Source organism: Mesoplodon bidens (assembly GCF_964165515.1).
Source record: "Mesoplodon bidens genome assembly, chromosome: 13".
NCBI classification, from domain to species: Eukaryota; Metazoa; Chordata; class Mammalia; order Artiodactyla; family Ziphiidae; genus Mesoplodon; species Mesoplodon bidens.
In genome coordinates, this window is record NC_138169.1 from 75438245 (window position 1) to 75461289 (window position 23045).

At 34.8% G+C, this 23045-nt stretch overlaps 1 protein-coding gene across 1 annotated transcript in view; it reads left to right on the top strand.

Annotated features, from left to right (window-relative positions):
- Positions 1-23045, top strand: part of LOC308626743 (glutamate decarboxylase 1-like) — a gene marked incomplete at both ends in the record, with an annotated part of 54523 nt that overhangs the window by 7320 nt on the left and 24158 nt on the right. The window contains 2 exon segments of the mRNA XM_081252148.1: positions 16806-16876; positions 20445-20535. Coding sequence (XP_081108274.1) covers positions 16806-16876; positions 20445-20535 — 162 coding nt within the window.

Genomic DNA, 23045 nt, shown 5'->3' on the forward strand with positions numbered 1-23045 from the left:
CTTCTGGAATCCAAAGCCATCAAGTGTTAGTGTGTAGAATTCAGGTAACTAAAAGAAGGAAAACCTGTAGTAGAAAAAAATTAGTGCTTATAAGAGAAAAGTACTTGGTGATTTGCCGTCATGAATTCAGAAGTTTCTTTATCCAAAGTCAGAAAGTAGAAAATAATTAATTACATCATCAAGAATAAGACTCACAATTGCCCATTTTTATATTTTCAGATCAGATTACTGGGAGTCAGAAAGCTGATTCATAGGACGAAACACATAAATGATACAAATGTCTCTAACAAAGGAAAACATCAATTTCCCTTCTTTCAATATTCAGATATTGCCCTTTGATTGAACTGACGATTCTTGTAAGTTAATAGAAAATAAGCAAACTGATTCTATTCATGAGGTTTCCACTATGTCCTTCAACTGAAAGGCCAGTCTGTCACTGACATAAAGCAACCAGAAATAAAGAATACAGTTCAAATAATGTTATCTAGCATACATTGTTTCAGAAATCGGGATTAGTAGCTATAGATGGAAATGTCAGCAGGCAGTCAGCAATGGGCATGTTTTCGGGATAGAACATCACCCTCATGCTCTGTGCTATTAACTCATACACCCCGTTTCCTGGAATTGTGTAAATGCTATATATTTATTGCCTTTGAATTTGTTTTTTTGAGCTGTCATCACTTGTGTTCCCTGAAATTCAATCTTAGTACCATCAGTTTCACCATATTAGAGTGATGAAATAGTTTCTGCTACTTCTCATCCTACTGCTTTACCCAAGTGCATTACCAAAGAGTGATATGCCCCATTTATGAATATATCTACTCATATAAGCCATTAGCCATAGAGATAAAATGATTAGAATCTTAGCATAGTCCCATTCACTCACTTCATGGGTTTTTAGGTCCTGTAAATTCAAACTGTTTTCCTTGTAAAAATAATTGTAAAGTTTAGAGAGGCAAAGCATTTTTGTTATTAATGACACTCCCACAGAGTTGTCAGTTTCTTTAAACTTGAGCAGGGTGCACCTCCCTTAAAGGTAAACAGTCCAGGCATTCACAATGGCTTAAAAGAATGAATGGGTGACATCATACATGTCAGAACCCTGGCCACTCATCTCTATGCATACAACCACTTCTTTCCCATGACATCACTGCTGGACAAGGACATTAGAAATATGTTCCCCTTTAATAATATGTTCCCCTTTAATATAGTGCTTTGGAGTTAAGCAAACTAGGATTTTAATCCAAGCTCCACCCCTTACTTACGAGAATATCCTCATCTTCTTTGAGCCTCATCTTTAAAGAGGAGGAAAACTGGCAACACTCTTACAAGATTGTTTTGAAGGCTAATTGAAAGCCTAGGGCATGTGAAAGATAGGCTCCTCCATGTAGTGATGGGAAATTAGACACAGTGCATGTGCATCAGTAATATCACGAAAAAACTGTATCCACGTTATCCCTGTGGCAATGAACCTTCGCCAGTCGCCACAGGGCATGTCTCCGTTCTACACTGATTGATGCACAAGTTCTTAGCATATTATGATAATTGCTCTAATATAACTAGGAAGAATAAAGATAGGAAATTGAGTTCCTACTGTGTGCCAGACATTGTTCAATGCTTCTTCTATTAAAAGTGCACTTATAATGAACTTCCATGACTTTACTGTAGAAAGAGCAGTGTCAACAGTTAATGTAATTTACTGTCAAGAGAACTCCAACTATTCACGAGGAAGAGCTACCTTGTATTTCTCTGTGGTCTTTAGCTGGCCTACGCCTGGTAAATGCCCAGGGAAGATCCTGAAAGAGTCCCAGGAGGTGGCAAGATGTCATGCTTTGCTTTCCTTTCCTCTAGAGAACCTTACAAACAGAGAAGACTGAGATGTGATGTAAACAAGCATGACAATGTCTGGGGTGTGTGTAACTACCAGGTAAACTTTGGTAGCGCTCCGGTGACATTTCTATCAGTATTTGGGGAATCTTTTCATTGTTCCTCTACCTTCTTGCCCTTGAATATCATACTTATATCATAGGCATATATTCAAATATAATGATTATTTTGTATCAATTTGTGGAATAGTTTATTTTTGGATGAAAAAATAAATCCTCACACATTGTCCATTTTAGTCATAGAAAAGTATTCAAATTTGCATTTTTCTCTACTGAATTGTGTTTCTTGGTTTCTAATAAAAAGAGAATTCTAAAATATAAGGTGAGATCATATATATTACATGGTATGATTTTTACTATTAACTAATAGTTATTTGCTAATAACTGTTATTTATTAATAATACTGTTATTTAAAGAATCAATGATTTAGTTTTTATTACTGTTGCATATATTCACTAGGATGTGAAAGAATAAATATCAATGTCTCCAGAAAAACATAGGACAGAACCAAAATGGATCCTGTCCATTACAAATAGTAAAATGATGAATAACATATAAAAACACTTAAAATATATAGCTGAGTTATAAAGAAAAAACATTTTTGAATGCTGGAAATAGATAAGACCCTCAATGCCAGGTCAAGAGGCTAGAGCTGATGATTTTGCAAACCCTGAAAGTGGGACGAGGAGGCAACAAGACGAGGTGTAAAGCCTAGAAAATTTGGAGCAGAGGTTCTGACTCCACGTAGGGCTTTGGACTTACTAAGTCTTAGGTCCGAAAATCCTAAATAAAACCACAAGGCCAGGACTTTGTGGTGCTTCCTCTTCTGTGAAAATGGAACTGGAAAAATATCTTCTCACCAGCCTAGGAAAGTTGAAAGAAGCCTGTAATTTGCCCCAGGTACAGGCTGACATTGGGGAGGGAATGGCTTTTAAAATTGAAAACTCAAAAAAATGTGACTCATGAGTCACTTTCAAATTCACACTATCAATCAATGTCATATATTTTGTTAATAGAATAAAAGGGAAAAAACACATGATTATCTCAAAAGCTACAGAAAATCATCTGACAAAAGTCCAACACCCTTTCATAATAAAAATACCCAGCAAACTAGGCATAGAAGAGACCTTTCTCAAACTGATGAATGTCATAGATGAAAAAAAACAAAAACAAACCCACAAAAACCACAGCTAATATCATACTTAACGGTGAAAGACTGGATGTTTTCCCACCTATATCAGGAATAAGACAAGGAGTTTCACTGTCCTACTTCTGCTCAACAATATACTGGAAGGGCCTAGTCAGGGCAAGAAAAAAAAACAAACAAAAGGCGTACAGATTGGAAAGAAGAAAGTTAGACTATCTCTACCTATAGATGACATGACATGATCTTGTGTATAGAAAATACCAATGAATCTACCCTCAAAATTCTGTTAGAACTAATAAAAGAGTTCAGCAAAGTAGCATGATACAAGATCAATATTAAAAAATCAACTGTATTTCTATAAAACAGCAATGAACAATCCAAAAATAAAATTGACAAAATGATTAAATTTACAATGGTATCAAAAGGAATAAAATACCTGGAAATAAATTTAACAGTAAGTGCAAAATTTCGCATTGAAAACTACAAAACCCTGTTGAAAGAAATTGAAATAGACCTAAATAAATGAAAAGTTATTGCATGTTCATGGATTGAAAGACCTAATGTTAATAAAGCAATACTCCCAAATTTACCAACACATTTAATGAAATCCCTATAAAAATGCCAGTTGGATTTTTTTGTTGCTGTGGAAATTAATATTCAGATCCTAAAATCCACATGAAAAGACAGGCAACCTAAAAGAGCCAAAACAATCTTGACAAAGAACAAGGAGTAAACTTCACATTAACAAGAATAAAGGCTAAAAACTACCTATGAATATATAAAGGAAGTTTTAATATAATAGAGATAGCACTACAAAAAATAATGGACTAGTAAAAGGATGAATGTTTTTAAAAAGTGGTGTTCACTATTCAGCTATATATATATGATTAAAAACTGAAATCAGATCCCTGCTCACAGCGTGGAGAACACTTAAAGTCTGAAATGTAAAAAGCAAACGTTTAAAACTCAGAGAAGTATAGATAAACTAACGAGAAAGGCAAGTCAATTATGAAATGGATAAAAGGCAGATAGGCAATTCACTGCAAGGGAACCCCAAGAGCCAATAGACATATGAAAAGTGCTCATTCTCATTATTTATCAGGAAAATGTAAATTATAACAACAGTGAAATACCGTTTTACATGATTGGCAGAACTTAAAACTCTGATAATACCAAGTCTCAGCTAGAATATGGGGAAACAAATTCTCATGCAAGGCTTGTAGGAATCTAAGTGTTCGCACTGTTTGCGGGGAACAACAGGCAATTTCTAATAAAACTGAGCTGTGCCTATGTTTTGATCCTGCCGTTCTACTTACAGAATTAAAACCTATTTAAAAGACCTGAACATATGTGCAGGTGAGCATCCTAGTATAGTCATTATAGCCTTCTTTAAAAAAGCAAAAACAAATGAACAAACTAACAAATAAATGTATATCAATAGGTACAAGGAACACTTTACTAGGGTGCACTTCTACAATAGAAATGAATTTAATTTGTTTCAATCAGAAGTGATAAATCTTAAAACCTAATGTTGAGTTTAAAAAGAAGGTAACTAATAATTATATTACGGTGTGAATTTTACAAATACATAGAGGAATTGTATTTGTTGTTTACAGGTAGGTAAATAGGTTATAAATTTATAAATTATAGAGAGAAGGATGTACATGGCTTCCTCATGAGGAGAAGGGTGTGGGGAGAGATGGAGGAGAGACTTTTCATCTTTTTTGTAACACTTTATATAAACTTTATTTTTATATATTTAAAAATCTGCATATAATAAAGTAGATTATTATTTATGTATATACATTTTATAGCAAATGTATATGTATAAAATCCTGAGGTAAACATGGCAAAACAATTTTAAAATCTGGGTAGTGAGTACATTGTTTTATTGTTCTCTGTACTTTTACTGTCTTTGAAATCTTTCATAATTAAAAATAACTATATGAAAGCCTTCTTTTGAAAGTAAAAAATATCACATGGTTTTGGAACTATCAAGAAGTGTGTAAGCATAGGGCATATTTTGGTTAGTTTAGCATATATACGTAATTCAAGGAAGGGCTTTTTTTTTTTTCAGCTCTGAGGAAGCAGTTAAAAACTAAATGAATTGATTAATAATATGTTCTTATCGTCTTAAGATGCTCCTAAAATACTAGAAAAGCAAGTATCTTTAAAATGGCCATATCCAGAATAATTTTTATCTTCTCTTTCATATATATAAGATTTAATTTCAAATTTACCCCTTTACTAAATCTCTGGCCCTGAGTTTATGAAATCAAGATTATCAGTTTATACTTTGTACATACTAGAAAAAGTGTTTGTCTTTAGGATGCATATGTAAGCACTATAGGGAAATAAATTTGCAATTATAAATAGTTATCATTGCTATTTACAGAATGAATACTATTCATTAGTAACTCAACAGCTGATATACTAATACCAAGGGATTAAAAAAAAACCAAAACAATATCCCTAGCACTTAGAATGGTGAATAGCACTTAGTAATTAATTACTCATTAGTTTTTTATCGAATGAATGGGACAATGAGTGTGGAAATATTATTTCATTTGATCTTCAGAATGATTTTTTTTTTACATCTTTATTGGAGTATACTTGCTTTACAATGGTGTGTTAGTTTCTGCTTTATAACAAAGTGAATCAGTTATACATATGTTCTCATATCTCTTCCCTCTTGCATCTCCCTACCTCCCCCCTTCCCTATCCCACCCCTCTAGGTGGTCACAAAGCACCGAGCTAATCTCCCTGTGCTATGCGGCTACTTCCCACTAGCTATCTACCTTACATTTGGTAGTGTATATATGTCGACGCCTCTCTTTCTCTTTGTCACAGCGTACCCTTCCCCCTCCCCATATCCTCAAGTCCATTCTCAAGTAGGTCTGTGTCTTTATTCCTGTCTTACCCCTAGGTTCTTCATGACATTTTTTTTCCTTAAATTCCATATATATGTGTTAGCATACGGTATTTGTTTTTCTCTTTCTGACTTACTTCACTCTGTATGACAGACTCTAGGTCCATCCACCTCATTACAAATAGCTCAATTTCGTTTCTTTTTATGGCTGAGTAATATTCCATTGTATATATGTGCCACATCTTCTTTATCCATTCATCCGATGATGGACACTTAGGTTGTTTCCATCTCTGGGCTATTGTAAATAGAGCTGCAATGAACATTGTGGTACATGACTCTTTTTGAATAATGGTTTCTCTCAGGGTATATGCCCAGTAGTGGGATTGCTGGGTCATATGGTAGTTGTATTTGTAGTTTTTTAAGGAACCTCCATACTGTTCTCCATAGTGGCTGTACCAATTCACATTCCCACCAGCAGTGCAAGAGTGTTCCCTTTTCTCCACACCCTCTCCAGCATTTATTGTTTCTAGATTTTTTGATGATGGCCATTCTGACTGGTGTGAGATGATATATCTCATTGTAGTTTTGATTTGCATTTCTCTAACGATTAATGATGTTGAGCATTCTTTCATGTGTTTGATGGCAATCTGTATGTCTTCTTTGGAGAAATGTCTATTTAGGTCTTCTGCCCATTTTTGGATTGGGTTGTTTGTTTTTTTGTTATTGAGCTGCATGAGCTGCTTATAAATTTTGGAGATTAATCCTTTGTCAGCTGCTTCATTTGCAAATACTTTCTCCCATTCTGAGGGCTGTCTTTTGGTCTTGTTTATGGTTTCCTTTGCTGTGCAAAAGCTTTGAAGTTTCATTAGGTCCCATTTGTTTATTTTTGTTTTTATTTCCATTTCTTTAGGAGGTGGGTCAAAAAGGATCTTGCTGTGATTTATGTCATAGAGTGTTCTGCCTATGTTTTCCTCTAAGAGTTTGATAGTTTCTGGCCTTACATTTAGGTCTTTAATCCATTTTGAGCTTCAGAATGATCTTTAAAGAAGGTATTAATCTCTACGAGGTTAACAAGGTTTTCTAACTTACCCAAATTCACACCATAAACCACTGTTTCTTTTTTGTTTTTAAAGGAATTTTGCCTTTTTAAATTTTTTTTTAATTTTTTAATTTATTTTTGGCTGTGTTGGGTCTTCGTTTCTGTGCGAGAGCTTTCTCTGGTAGCGGCGAGCGGGGGCCACTCCTCATTGGGGTGTGCGGGCCTCTCACTATCGTGGCCTCTCTTGTTGCGGAGCACAGGCTCCAGATGCACAGGCTCAGTAATTGTGACGCACGGGCCCAGTTGCTCCGCGGCATGTGGGATCCCCCCAGACCAGGGCTCGAACCCGTGTCCCCTGCATTGGCAGGCAGATTCTCAACCACTGTGCCACCAGGGAAGCCCAAGCCACTGTTTATTGAACCATCCTCCAAGTCGGGAACAAGAGTTCCTGTCATTATAGAACAGGGTTGCTGTGGATGTGTCGGCAGTAAAATCTCTGATTGGGCTGTTTTTCTAGCAGGTAGAGACACTGTACATCCAAGGTTATGGGAAGTGTGTTCTCCTACCTCCTTCCTATGAATTAGTGGTGAGAATTTGAAGATTTTTTCTTTGGAGAGTCTGCACTCATTTCTGTATTCTGTTTATCTTCTCAGTTAACAGAAAACTAAACACAAAGTTTATTTGCTTCTATCTGCTATCATATAATGGAAATATATCTCCCTCAGGAAGTCAGTATGTATGAGCATGGGGTGTAATTGAGGCCCTGTGATATGGGCCAATAACTTCTCTTTAGCTCATGTGTGAATCTCAGGTTGTGTTACTCTGTTAAATGACATTTAAATTATTAATGTAACTTTCAGACATGTGTATTTTAGTAGTGCCCTCTCTATTCTCAAAGGCTTTAGGTAGAAAATCATACATTTACCTTACCTAGTGAGGACCAGCCCTGGTGAAATACCAGAGTGAGATAGAGGCCTCTCGCCTGGTGGGAGAGGGATGAGGACGTGATCACAGGTGGAGGGTAAAGGGTGCTGAAAATGGAAGTTGTACAAATTATGTTCCATTTCCCCAAGTAGGGCCTTGCCTGGGCCTTTGGTTGGGAGGCCTCTCACCTAAGTCTGAGAAGCACAGATTGCTGACCTTGGTTCTGGGTTCTCCAGACCGAGGCTTCATGACTGTGGCTCTCAGGATTCTAGTAAGAGGGTGACACATGCTCACAAATAACTGTGATAGATGTTAGAATGTCCCTGTGAGAGAAATAAAGAAAATGATTAGATCTCCTTTCAGGAGAGAATTTGTAGGTCATAGGTACCAAAAGACTTGGGGATTAGGGTGGAATTTCTCATGACTGTTAATCACTTGGCAGCATTTTTGATGTAAGGAGAAGAAATGGGATAAAAAATACACTCATCTCTATCAAAAGAGGCAATTAGATTTCTAACACCTGCATCAAAAAATAAGTGTTAAAAACAAACTGAGGATTACCGAGTGTGGATAAAGAAATAATTTCTTATTGTGGGAGTCCTGGATTAATCACATCTAAAGCATATTGCTTTTCCTTAAATTTGACCTCTCCAAGCCAATACATATCTTCCCCAGAGCTGAAAAATATGTACCACCTGACATTATAAATCTCTCTACCTGATTTTTAAAATAATTTTATTAATGATTTTGTTGTACTGTAAGAAAATTCCTGTATGAATAATACAGCAATCTGATTTTCTTAATACACTGTAAGAGGAAAAAGTAGCATTTTGGACTATCAAATATTTAAGAAAATACTTTTGTTCTCTAGTCTGGTAAACAAAGTGAGAGAAACGGATCCTGCTGAGTTAATTCCTTGAATTTCATCCTGCACAGGCTCTCTACCTCTGACTTTAAGTCCAACAGTGCCCTCTACTTCCCATTCTCTGTACAGAATTCCAGTGTTTGAAAAACACAGAATGATCAAGAAGACGAAACTGCCCTCAGATTTATGACTGTATCCTCAAAATAAAATAAGTATAACAAGAAAAATTTACTCATATACTCTTTAATCTAAAGTACATAATTCTCAATATTTTCCACTTCTAAATCAGCAATATCTTCTGATCTTCTAAGAAGATAGATGTCAGGCATAGGTTGCTGGAAAAATATTAAATCTTATATATTATATTCACATATTACTTATGATATTTTCAAAGCCATATTTGAATTATCAGTAATTTTAGAATTTCTTTTTTAAAAAATGTGCTCTCTAAAGGTTGTCACTGCTTGAAACTAGATTTCCAGAAAACTGGCTCCTATTCTAAAATGTTTGTCTTTGAGATCAAACAACTCTCAAGTTGCCAGCTGTTAAATTATCATTAGTAATCTTGACTTAATAACTTGATATATTTAGAAACAGCATGCTTTTCTAACTGATTTCTCCTAATAAAAGTAATAGCAATTTCATTTGAAGGACTCCATTTTTATTAACAAATGTTCTTATTCAATTTGATTTTTAAGGATTTCGATGTGTGATGAGGTTTGTTAAGCAGGACCAATTCAGTTACTTCTGAACTTGGTGCACTGTCACTGTGGCCTAATTTATATGTATCAACAGAGTTTCCATTAGATGTAGAATTTTACTTTGTGATTAAAGGTGCTATTTCATAGGTAAACATTTTGAGTCCTGAAGAAGAATTTCAGGAATGTAAATGTTTTTAAGAAAAAACAAACAAATAATTGATTTATTCCAGATCATTATTAGCTACGTAATATATACCACCACATCTTGGGAACCAGAGATAAAGAGGTGAATAAATTGAGAACATCACTCTCATGGGGAAATTAGAGGAGGGTGTCCAGACAATAACACAGTCAAGAATCAAATTAATTTTATACTTGCAGATAGTTTTGAGTGCTCTGAGGAATTACAGCACAGTGACATGAGAGTTATGGGTCAGAATGATGAGAAGCAGATAATTTACACTGGGTTGTCTCAGAAGACTTGTCTGAAAAGATGAGGTGGTACAAATACTCAGAATAACATCAAAGCTCATATAACTAACATCATTAGTGTGAGAACTTATAATAGAGGGAAATTCTTATTCTCTGCTCCACAGGATGAATGCAAGGACAAGGTGGGGACCGACATGAGGAAAACTTGGGATTATAACTGGGTGCTATTTTTGATATTGTACCATTGGATTTAACATTTGGCACCTCTTTGGAAATACACTAGATTTTGAAAAGAGAGAGACAGACAGACCAAGCTATCATTTACCTCTCTTTGAAGAGTTGATCTAATTAAGTTCTCTGAAAGTAAATGATAACCAGATTTCTCACATCAGAATCATAATATAACATATATTACATATATGACATACATATATGTTTATATATTATAATCCCTATATATATAACATGTACAACATATATAACATATATATAGCATACAATAACTTTTAATTTTGTTAAATATAAATAGAACTCTGAATACTTATTCTGACAATGAAAGATTATTAAGATGTGACTTATCCTCCACCTGTAAAGTAATAAAAATCGAGACGTGAAATGTGAAACAATAGTCTATTTTTAACAAAAGGAAGAACAAGAGTGTTACCCTTGAGAAAAAGAAAACAGCCATGTGAGCCCTACAATTTTGCCAGTTTCCAGCTTTGAGGCAACCTGAATTTCAGGCACAGAAACAAAATACTTAAAAATTGCCCAGAAGGTATTTGTATACATATAGCTGATTCACTCTGCTGTACAGCAGAAACTAACACAACATTGTAAAGCAATTATACTCCTGTAAAAATTAATTTTAAAAAACCCAGCTGCGATGTACATGAAACCAAAACTTATGGAACTGAAAGAAGAATAAATAAATCCACAATTATAATTAGAGAATTTAACTTTTATTTTTCAGTATTAGGAAGAACTAGATGGTGAAAGGAGACACATAAAAGACATGAATAATACAGTCAACCCATCTGAAATAACTGATTTTTAGAAAGTACTCCATTGAGCCAGGAACAATACAACTTCCTTTCAAGTGCTCATGGAACATTCACCAATATAAGCATTATACTGGGCCATAAAATGTCTCAAAATTAAAAAAAAAATTGAAATCGTACAGAGTATGATTCTGACCATGACGAACTTAAATTTTTAAAAAATCTGGAAGTTCCCCCCAAATTTGGAAATTAAGCAGCACACTCCCACTGGGCAATGGAGAAATCACAAGAAAAATTTTGAACCAAATACAAATGAAAACACGTTATATAAAAATTTGTGAAATGCAGCTAAAGTGACACCTAAAAGTATATTTATAGTTTTAAAATGTTAAAGTAGAAAAGAAGAAAGATATAATGCAAATGATCTAGTTTCTATCTTAAGAAGCTAAATAAAGAGCAAATTAAACTCAAAGAAAATAGAAGGAATGAAATAATAATGATAAAAGAAATCAGTGAAATAGAAAAAGAAAAGAACAGAGAAAAATCAATGAAATAGAGAGCTGATTACTTGACAAGCTCAGTAAAATAATAAACTTTGGCTAGACTGATCAAGAAAAAAATTGAAGAAATTACTACAGATTCTACAAATATATAAGGGATGGTAAGAAAATATGAAAAAAATTATGATAGCAAATTTTACAACTTAGATAAATGGAAAAATTTCTTGAAAGATGGAAAGTATCAAGTTCTCAAGACTTACTCCCGAAGGAATAGAATAGCTGAATAGTCCTATATCTAATAAAGAAGTTGAAATTTTAAGAAAATTCCAAGTTCAGATGGCTTCAAGCATGAGCTTTGTCAAACATTCAAGGATGTTCTGGATGTTCTGTCTAGACAAAACAAAATGGATGAATATCAAAAATATAATGCTGAATGAAAGAAGTCATACACAAAAAAGTACATTTCCCATGACTCCATGTATATAAGATTCTGGAAAATACAGCATAAACTACAGTGATAGAAAACAGGTTAGTTATTTCCTAGGGCTAGAATCAGGAGATGATGATTCCCTGGGTCTGGACACAGAAATGGGCACAAGGAAACTGGAAATTGTTTGTATCTTAATTGCTGGTGAAATGCAATATATAATTTGTTAAACTCATGAAAATATACACTTAAAATTGGTGAATTTTATGATGTAAACTACGTCTTTGTCAAGTTGCTACTAGAATGTAAAATACAAAATTATCAAACTCAGACTTTTTTCCTGGGTGTGGTATTTCAACTTAATGTTTAGTTCTCACTTCTGGTGGATTAGAGAAAAGTGATTTTAATTTTCAATCTAGTAGTTCACTCACTAAAAAAAAAACCCTGTTATTAGCATTTCAGTTGACAGGTATACATGTTATTGGGTGGGGAGGAGATAAAAGAGGATGTAGCAGATGCAGATACCTTTTTAAGGCTATTTTCCAGGTGTAACAACTTTATTTTGACTGATAGTAGAAAGGACACTGGTTCGATTCAGCAAGATATTTTGTTTGAGGCTTATTGTGCGATAACCAGCACAGCTGGATCTGAATAATGGAGGTTCTGAAACTACTACAATACCATTTGTCTAAATTTTATTTGAATCACAGCTAGTTCCTAGATATTAAAATTCCTAATTGTGATTTATCTGAAAGGCTTAAGTGAGGATAGGAAGAGAGAGTACAAAAAGGATTTAAGTATTTCCCATCTAAAGAATCACCATAGATTTTGTAAAAGTTTGGAATTAGAATATTTTAGCAATCTTTCGATTATCATTTTTGGGGTGTGAAACAATTAATTAGGTTATTTAAATCACATGTAAATGGTTTGTCCGAGGTCTTTGGTTTATATTGAATTTGTGTGTTTTAACTAAAGTCTGACATCATAACATATGTAAAGCTAGGTAAATTAGATAATCTATGTAAAAATTGAAACGTAATATTTATTCTTCTTGCTTTATTTAATATTTATGCTTTCCTCCAAAATAGTCTTTTATCTTAAAAAAATAATGTTTAAGTGTAAAAAACAAATTGAAATTATTCGCTATTGACCACACCTACTCCCTGGTAAGGTTATAAGGAAGATTGTACTGTTCATCTGTAGACATGGTGCTTGATATCAGTGAAGTTTCTAAGTAAAACCATGGCTGTTTATAAATACAAATCTGCAAGATCATGGTTTGCATTCTAAGGCAAGAGAAGCCTAAATTAAGCTCCAGCATTTTTAATACATGTTGAAATTGAAGGTTTATAAAAACCATGCTACAATCCTTTCATGAAAACAAATAATTTATTCTATATTTTTCTAGGCTGATAAAAAAATTGTAGCTAGTCTCCAAAATAACTGTAATCCGTCATGTGGAAATTTAAAGTTTCAAAGGGAGATTGATCCACTATTTTCACCTTTGCAGAGAGGATGAAGTTATTTGGGTCCCAGAGAAACTAACAAGAAGGCAGATTCTGGTTTAAGAGAATATGATGTATCATTTGACATAGATATTTCAGAGGAGAGGCTCTATCTTTTTTTTTTTAATTGGGGTATAATTGATTTACAATTTTGTGTTAGTTTTAGGTATACAGCAAAGTGAATCTGTTATACAAATACATATATCCACTCTTTTTGAGATTCTTTTCCCATATAGGCCATTAGAAGAGTATTGAGTAGAGTTCCCTATGCTATACAGTAGGTCCTTATTAGTTATCTATTTTATATATAGTAGTGTGTATGTGTCAATCCCAATCTTCCAATTTATCCTTCCCTCTGCCTTTACCCCCCACTCCCAGTAACCATAAGTTTATTTTCTGCATCTGTAACTCTATTTCAGTTTTTCTTTTTTTAACCTCTTTATTGGAGTATAATTGCTTTACAATGGTGTGTTAGTTTCTGCTTTATAACAAAGTGAATCAACTATACATATACATATCCCCATATCTCCTCCCTCTTGCATCTCCCTCCCACCCTCCCTATCCCACCCCTCTAGGTGGTCACAAAGCACTGAGTTGATCTCCCTGTGCTATGTAGCTGCTTCCCACTAGCTATCTATTTTACATTTGGTAGTGTATATATGTCCATGCCACTCTCTCACTTCGTCCCAGCTTCAGTTTTGTAGATAAGTTCATTTGTAGCCTTTTTTTAGATTCCACATACAAGCGATATGATATTTGTCTTTCTCTGTCTGACTTCACTCATTACGAGAATCTCTAGGTCCATCCAAGATGCTCTATCTTTGATAGAGGCTTCCGTGGTGGTGCAGTGGTTGAGAGTCCGCCTGCCGATGCAGGGGACACGGGTTCGTGCCCCGGTCTGGGAAGATCCCACGTGCCGCGGAGCGGCTGGGCCTGTGAGCCATGGCCGCTGAGCCTGCGTGTCCGGAGCCTGTGCTCCGCAATGGAAGAGGCCACAATGGTGAGAGGCCCGTGTACTGCAAAAAAAAGCAAAAAAAACCTGCCAAATAAACTTTACAAAAATTGAAAAGTTGGTGTAATAATTCAGAGGAAAATAAAGATCACTTCAGCTTAGTGGTGGAAATACAGAAGTATCTGTGGAGCTACTACAGAAATATTTGTGGAGCTACTAAGATATGACTTGGTCCTCCTAAGATAGAAGACAGGGTAGGGGTTAAGAAAGTGGACTCTACAACCAGAATGACTTAGACTGAATCTTGGATCTGCCACTTATTAGCTGTGTGATCTTTGGCAAATAACTTGACTTCTCTGTGCTTTAGGACTGAATCTTGGATCTGCCACTTACTAGCTGTGCGATCTTCGGCAAATAACTTGACTTCTCTGTGCTTTAGGTTCTTCATCTGTAAAATGAAGAAAGTAAATAGCAGTGTTATAAAGTTGCAAGGAGAATTAAATGAATTAACATGAATCTATCTTAGAAGAGTGCTTGGCACATAAGTAGTTAGTAAATATGTGTTACATGTGAATTTTGAATTAGAAGAAAGGAGGAGAGAAGGCATTTAAAACAGATGAAATTGCATGAAATAGAATGCAGGGAAGTAAGAAATAGTAAAGTTTACAGACGAGAGTGTGTGAACTATTTTTGAGATGCAGGAGGTTGCTGGAGATGAGGTGTAGGAGGTAAGGCAAGAAAAGGGTCAACTTAAGAACTTAATATAGTGGATGGGGAGTCATTAAAAGTTTTTGGTCAAGGCACTATCAAAATTATTTTTGGTTTGCTTTTTGTTCTGTCTGTCAAGATTGTCAGAGAAAAGAATTATATAAAGAATTAACGGATTGCTATAAGCACTTCAGAAGCATCATCTCTTTTGATACCACAAGCCCGTGAGTAGGTATTATTATATACAATGCCCACTTTATTGATGGGGGAACTGAAGTAAAGGGAGCTGTGAAACAGAACACAATAATAATAATACCTATTTCATAGAACTTCTATGAGGAGTCAACATATGAAAAATATTTAACACTGTATGAAATACAGTAAGCATCCAATGAAAGAAAGCTATAGGTTTTAATATTAGTGTTACTGTGAATCCTAAGAAAAGAGTATCCTCTTTTCCCCTTGAAGTCCTATCTGATGTAGTGTAATACAAGAAAGCTTTCACATGCTCTTAGAGAAAAATTATTGAGTTTCAATTTCAATTTATATGTGTTTTACAAATGTATAAAACTAGGCAAAATTGAAAAAACAGCAACATTAATTTCCCTTTGGGCTGAGGACAGTCAGCTTCATGCTCAGTGTGTTTATAAATAAATGTCTAACTGTCTAATATCAGGACATGAAGGGAAAGGAATAGAATGATAGTACTTTACGGCTGGAGACCCATTTTCTCAGAATTGTGATTGTTTGAGTCCTTTGAACATAGAGTGCTAGTGGTTACAGCATGTGAGGAAGGAATGGGTAAGGATGAGAATGAGGAAGGGGAAGGTAGGGAACTTTGTGGGAGGGGGTTCTCACAGTGCAAGCAGTGCAAGAATGGAGGTGGGTTTATTAACAGAAATGAGCAGGTGCCCAGGAGTCATGAGAAGAGTCGGTCTTTTCTGAATGAAGATAGTGAGACAATCTTCCCTAGTGGATGTAGTGATACTGTTAGAACAAGAAAGGTCTGCAGATCATTGAAGGATATGGAAAAGCAGCTGTGGACTTCTAGATTTTTTTTTTCTACTTTTCCCACTTCTATGTCACTTCACAATCATCAATCAACTCCACTGGAAAGCAGTGAAGGGAGGAAGAAAGAAAAGGAGAAAATGGTTTTCAAATCATCCAATATATTTTTTGTTTGTTTGCTAGAGGCTCTAGTGAACTCCTTGGTGCTTTGCTTTTGTGAATAACTGAACTTTTCACGTTCTTTCATTAACATGCTCAAAAGATGCTTAATTAAAAAAATAACATATTGACTGGTGCATTATTCAGTCGTTGTAAATCCGAGGGGACAAGTCGACAGTTGATAAAATTCTTGAGAAAATGTGCACCTGGAAATGGGGCTCAGAAATAATGATCATTATGTATTTTTGGATTATTTTAAATTTTAGAGTTTTCAATACAAAAGCAAAAAGTAATTCCTGTGTTAAAAGCATGTGAATTGTACTATTAACATGCCCATGCATTGTTTTCATTTTTACTCTAGAATATTAATGTACTTAACGTTTCACTTTGTAGATCTGTAGATAAAAGCTGTAACTGTTAAAGGGAAGTTGAAATTCAGTCATTTTTTTTTAAATTGTACTTTTGAAAAGCAAGTGATATTTAAACACAAATATATTACAATTGTCTCAGTTAATTCTCTAAACAAATACAAGTATTGTATCCCTGCCTATTTTACAAATAATGGAATTGCTCCAAATTTCTGTGCCCTCAAAAACTGGACCTTGAAAGAGTTATAAATTACAGCAGTTACACATCTTTAATGGTCAAGTTCTTTTTATCATATAAAAGCACACTCTGGCTTCAGGTATTCTCTTCAAGTAGATATTAGATTTTCACTGTACGTGGATTTCAAGGAGTGTGGATATAGCCTGGCAAGTAAGTTGAAATTTTGTGACAAGAAATGACAATTAAAAGTGCAGACTGTTAAACGAGTCTTGCTGATTTTCTATGATTATTAATTATTAACATATTTTGACAGAAGCATATTAGCAATCATTATCTTACTTATGCATTTAAAACAAGCATTTTGTTATTAAGATTAATTTAATTTAGTTTTAGGTTGTAGATCCAATGTGTAGTTGAGCTATTAATGGAATATAATTCTTATGCCAATAATATCAAATTTTTTGGTTTCTACATAATTTCCTTATAAACATTCTGTAATACTGTTTCATGTACAGAAGCTTTTTACTTTCCCTTTTCCTTGTGATTTTTGTTTCCACTAATTACTTAAAAGAAGTAATGCTTTTAAAGCTTTAGTACTTTAAAATTTACTTATTATCAATTATTTCTTATTGTCTATAGCAGTGAAACTCGAAAAAAACAATTTTCCTCTAGAAAAAAAATTGTACAAAGTATTAACCTAATATATGTCTACTGGGTCAACATGTAATATGGAAATTTGTTTTTAAGTACACTGCATTCTTTGCAAATCATCTCACATTTCTGTAATTTCTGCTGTCTTTTCTTATGCACAGTTTTTTTCATGTATCAGGTTTTTATTTATGGAAAAAGCTATTATAGAACACTTTTATCTGTCATACATAAACATTTAAAATGCTTATGTTATATCAATTGATAATTGTTGTAGCAATGCTTAAAAATTAAAACAAATTAATCTTGCTACATCTTTAACAAATGTAGTCTGGATTATATAGGGAAATAGCTTATTTTACTTTCAGAAAAATTCATTAGAACTGGAAACAATACTACTAAGCTTATAAAATCCAAACTACAAAATTTAGCCATACATCATTTTCTGATTACTTTGTGCTTTTTCTATATAGCTATAGGTAAACAAGTTGATTTTATACATTATAGTTTGTACTTTCTTTTTTCCCATACATTGCCCAGAACATAAAATGATGCTTAACAACGAATTACTTGCTTGATTGGATATCTGGTTAAATACTTTTATTGAAGAAGACCTCAAGACTTACTATTTTCAAATATTAATTTTTAAAGAGGATAGCTAACTTAATGGCATTTCGATTCAAATACCTGTCTATAAATTCTAGTTCCACCATATATAAAGCTATCTTTGTTAATAATAATAGTTATCTACATCATAAGCCTACGTTATAAGGATTGAATAGAATAATACATGTGAGATACTTAGAACAGTTCCTGGGCCATAGTATGTGCTCAACAAGTGTTAATTATTATTATTTCTTAACTTCTTTAAATCTGTTTATCTGCATACTGGGAAAAATGTCTTTATAAGGATTAAAATGTGTGTACAGCACTTAGGACTCTTAGTATGTAGTAGAATTTATAGTTAAATGCTAATATGTATGCAAGGAACTTCAGGATCTTATATAGTAGGCATTGTTATTTATAGTTAAACATGATAGGTCTTAATTACTAAATTACTAATCCTCTACAGTAAACTGATATGAAACTAAAGAGCCTTACATAACTTCAGTGGAACTAATGCTTCTCTCCAGTTTACACCTATCCACCAGAGATCATGTGTAAATAAAAATTTCAAATGTTATTTTAAATTGGTATTGTCATATATGAATTGCTTATTAGTTAACAGAGAAAAGTAAACAAAATGATTTTGATTTGGAGAGTTATATCTCAATGGCAAATAACATAAAATTTTTATTTACCTTTTTCATTTTTTTGTTTTATTTGATAATATTCATTATTGATGCTTAATTTATCTCTATACATGAATAAAACATAGAGTGCTAAAATTAGATATATGTATAATTTATATATACAGCCTACATTTTAGAAAGTGTTTTCTGAATAAATTAATATAATTGTAACTTGATTCTTAATCTCTTAAACCAATGATACTTCCAGGAGCAAACGATATTTGAACAGGCTCTAGAGGCAAAAAAGAGATTCAAAAAGAGCTATCATGCACATCATCTTTAAGACATAGTGTAAAACCAGTGCAAAGAACAATCCATTTTGGAACTAAGGAGGGGAAGACTAATTTAAACTGAGTTGAATACAGATTGTTCAGTTTGACAAGTAATGTTTGGTGATCCTTTCTTAATATAAAATTTCAAAAAATCATTATAAGAGGGACCTAGTTTTTTTCATAGTTGAAATGATCTTTTTTTTGGTGTATTTTTATTTTTATTTTTTTCACATCTTTATTGGAGTATAATTGCTTTACAATGGTGTGTTAGTTTCTGCTGTACAACAAAGTGAATAACTATACATACACATATATCCCCATATCCCCTCCCTCTTGCGTCTCCCTCCCTCCCACACTCCCTATCCCACCTCTCTAGGTGGAAACAAAGCACCGAGCTGATCTCCCTGTGCTATGCGGCTGCTCCCCACTAGCTAGCTATTTTACATTTGGTAGTGTATATATGTCCATGCCACTCTCTCACTTTGTCCCAGCTTACCCCTCCCCCTCCCCGTGTCCTCAAGTCCATTCTCTATGTCTGCGTCTTTATTCCTGTCCTGCCCCTAGGTTCTTCAGGACCTAGTTGAAATTATTTATCTTTTTTTGGTTCCTTTTGAAAATTATTTTCCATTATGGTTTATTACAGGATATTGGATATAGTTTTCAGTGCCATACAGTAGGACCTTGTTTATCCATTCTATATATAATAGTTTGCATCTGCTAATCCCAAACTCCCACTCCATCCCTCCCCCCACCCCCCTCCCCCTTGGCAACCCCAAGTCTGTTCTTCATGTCTGTGAGCCTGTTTCTGTTTCATAGATAAGTTCGTGTCGTATTTTAGATTCCACATATAGGTGATAGCATATGGTATTTGCCTTTCTTTCTCTGAGTTACTTTGCTTAGTATGATAATCTCTAGGGACTTGATGTTTTAATCAAAAAATGGATAAGGAACTTTGGAGGGAAGATTGTTTTATCTTTTAGGTGGTTGATCCCCCATTCACTGAGGTAGCTTTACACACCGCACCCTTGGTCTGCTTTAGGTGGGCTCCTCACTCTGGCATTGGCATTCAAGCCCTTTCTCAATTCAGTGCCTTCTCATAGCTGTTCCTTGTGCTCATAATAATCCTCCTCCACTGTTTGGAAACCAACCAGATTGTCCCTGAAAGATCACCTCCTCCAGAAGTCTTCTCGGGAGATTGCTTCTTTTGCTCCCCTGACTGCCATGGATGCCCTAGGAATGGTCTTATAACATCCTGATCCTTTCCTTTGTACTGATTTTTACTGTAATTAAACACATTTGTGTCATTACTGGATTATTGTCTTTTTCTTCCACCAGTCAGTGAGATCCCCATGGTAGCTGCTATGTCCACCTTGTATGCCCACTGGATCCCAATACCCAGCATTGTCCCTGCATATGATAATTGCTCAGGAATATTTACTGAATGAAATAAGTAAAGTGTGCTTGATCCATAATACCTGTTCACTGAGAAACTGCTATAAAATTTAACTACTTTTTAGCCTTGTGTTTTTACTTTGACCCATTTGCAATTTTGTCTTTTTTTTCTAGGACATCCACGCTATTTTAACCAGCTCTCCAGTGGGCTAGATGTGATTGGACTTACAGGGGAATGGTTGACAGCCACTGCAAATACCAACATGTCAGTATCCTTCTGGGTCTAAGGAATGTGAGACTATTAGACACATAAGCAAGAGTGAAGATGTCAGTTGTGGAAGTTACCTTTTGCTGGATAGGTTGTTTGCTGTATCAGAAACAAATAGTTAATACCCTGAGAGAAATGCAAAGAAGATGGTTCCTGTTCCCTGGGTGACATTTTGACTGGTCCTCTGGACAGTCTCTCTCTAGAAAATCTCAGGATCTGAATTTCCTGGTAAGTAGTAAAGTTCAGTTTTTTAGTCTGAGTTATTAGTGTGCAGATTGGGAGTCCAGCTCCAGGATTGGAATCATTTCAACACTATCCAAAACAGCCCAGAGCACATAGTTGAAAAAAGACACAGACAAGCATGTGAAAAGTTTCCTGAATATAAATTAGAACTTCAATCTGCTCGAAGGTTAAGAAAGTAAACTATCAAGGGAAAGTTAAATAGAACTCCAATGTGATTCCTTAAAATTTTTGAACTTTGCCACAGCAAAACTTACAGTTATACGAAAATTAGATATACTGCTGCAACGTTTTGAAGTAAAATTAATTTTAGGACAATATATTTCAAGGTTAAAGGGATAGGGAAATGATTAGATATGAAATTGAAAGGACCAGTCTGTGTCAGATGTTAACATAATTTAACTAGCAATCAAAAGAGATTGGTGGTAGAAATTTAAACTTTAAAACCAAGAACTAAACATTTATGAGAAGTGACTGCTTTGCTATGTGGGAAAACTGTGGTTTATTTTAACTGTTTAGTTGTCATTGGGATTTTAATGATGCACAGGGATTTATAGATGTGAAATGCATGTAAAAATAACCTGCACAGTTTACTGCTAGTTTTAATTTTTATTGCTTGATTATGGCCCTTTATTTAAACATGCGTAGAGTAATACTTTAAAAAACCTATATCTTTTGAGACTATATGATGCATTTTATATGTTATATAAATTATTACACAAAAATCATTTTATAAATCTTGCTTCATTATTTGGAATCCCATTGTTATGAAACTTAATCATTTTCTGTGTGAAGAAAACATAGATTCTTGGTTTAAACAGAGAAATAGTGGAAAGAATACATGGAAGATGCAAAGATAAAGGATTTAAGAGAGGGTTCTTTACCTTTGAATTTTTCTCATTTTAATGAATGGATATCTCCTACCATAATCTGAGATAATGGAAAAGCATGTGAGATGGAATTAACGAGAACCAAATTTGAGTCCTAATTCTACCATTTAATGGGTCTCCGTTGTCTGAAAATAATAATGTCTACTCCATGGAATTGAAATAGGATCAAAAATGTAATGTGTGTAGAAGCTGAAATTGACAGAACACTGGCAGAAATGAGCCTCATTGAAATGGACATCGGTAGGCTTGCTATGTAAACTTTGTTCTTCTTGGAACTAGAAGCCTAATTCTAATAGGTAATGGATTTTCTTAATCTGTGTTTTTGTGCAGAGCCCGGGGCCAGAGTTTATAGATTAACACTTTATTAGGGCTTGCCCTTCAGAGGAGCAGGACTGGGGGGAATGAAGGGAGTCAGGACAGGGCAGAGGGTAACATGAGGGGCATTTTAGACCTGGCTACCACTTAGTATAAGCAGAAGTGAGTGCATGATCTCCTGGGATGTATGCCCCCCTGTAAGTGACTGCTTCTAAGATCAGTCCCTCTGGAGGGAGCAAGGGGAACAAATTTATTCTCAACCAGGTCTCTTACAGCCAAAGGACTGCACGATGGGATGTTAAGTTCCCCACACATAATAACTGGGGATTCTTGGGATTACCAGCTGATTCCATGACTTGTGATACTAAGGGCAAAAGGAAGACCTTGGGGCTGAAGGTCAGAGACTGCAGGTGTGGGTGGGAGGCGACTCTCCACTGGGTTGTGGGTGAGTCTGAGTGAAAGTGGCCACAGTGGTGGCTGGGCCTGAATAACATCCAAAGGCCTTAGAGACAGAGAAAGCTGAGGACATCTGAAGTGGCACATACGTGGTGCCTGATACCGGCATCATATATAATTACACTTAGAGAGGTCTTTACAATTTTTTGAGGACAAATAAAAGGATTTCTTGAGAATAATTGGACCCACTTTTTTATTTCAGAGCTCATTGCACATACATCACTGTTTATTGCATAGGATACATATAGAGAAAAGCTTAGAGCCTTCTTTTAAATCCCAGCTTCTTTCTCTGGAGCTAATTTCACAGGGAGACTCAGAGCAGAGTCCCCATAACAGTGCTCTCTGAATTCTTTTCCATGGGGCCCATGTGGTTCCTGTAACATCTGCTTGCTTCAAGCTGTTATTGAAAACATAATCATATTTAGCCTTTTTTTGGGGGGGGGGTGTTTGCTCACAGTACAGTCTTTAGGTGAAAAACGTTTATCAATCAGTTTTTAGAAAAGGCTCTTTCAGGTTCTTCAAAATATTGTCTGTAGCTCTAGATATCTGTCTTTCTAACTTGTCCCCTAGGAAATGTGTAAATATTTTCTTGATAACTGGGCATTT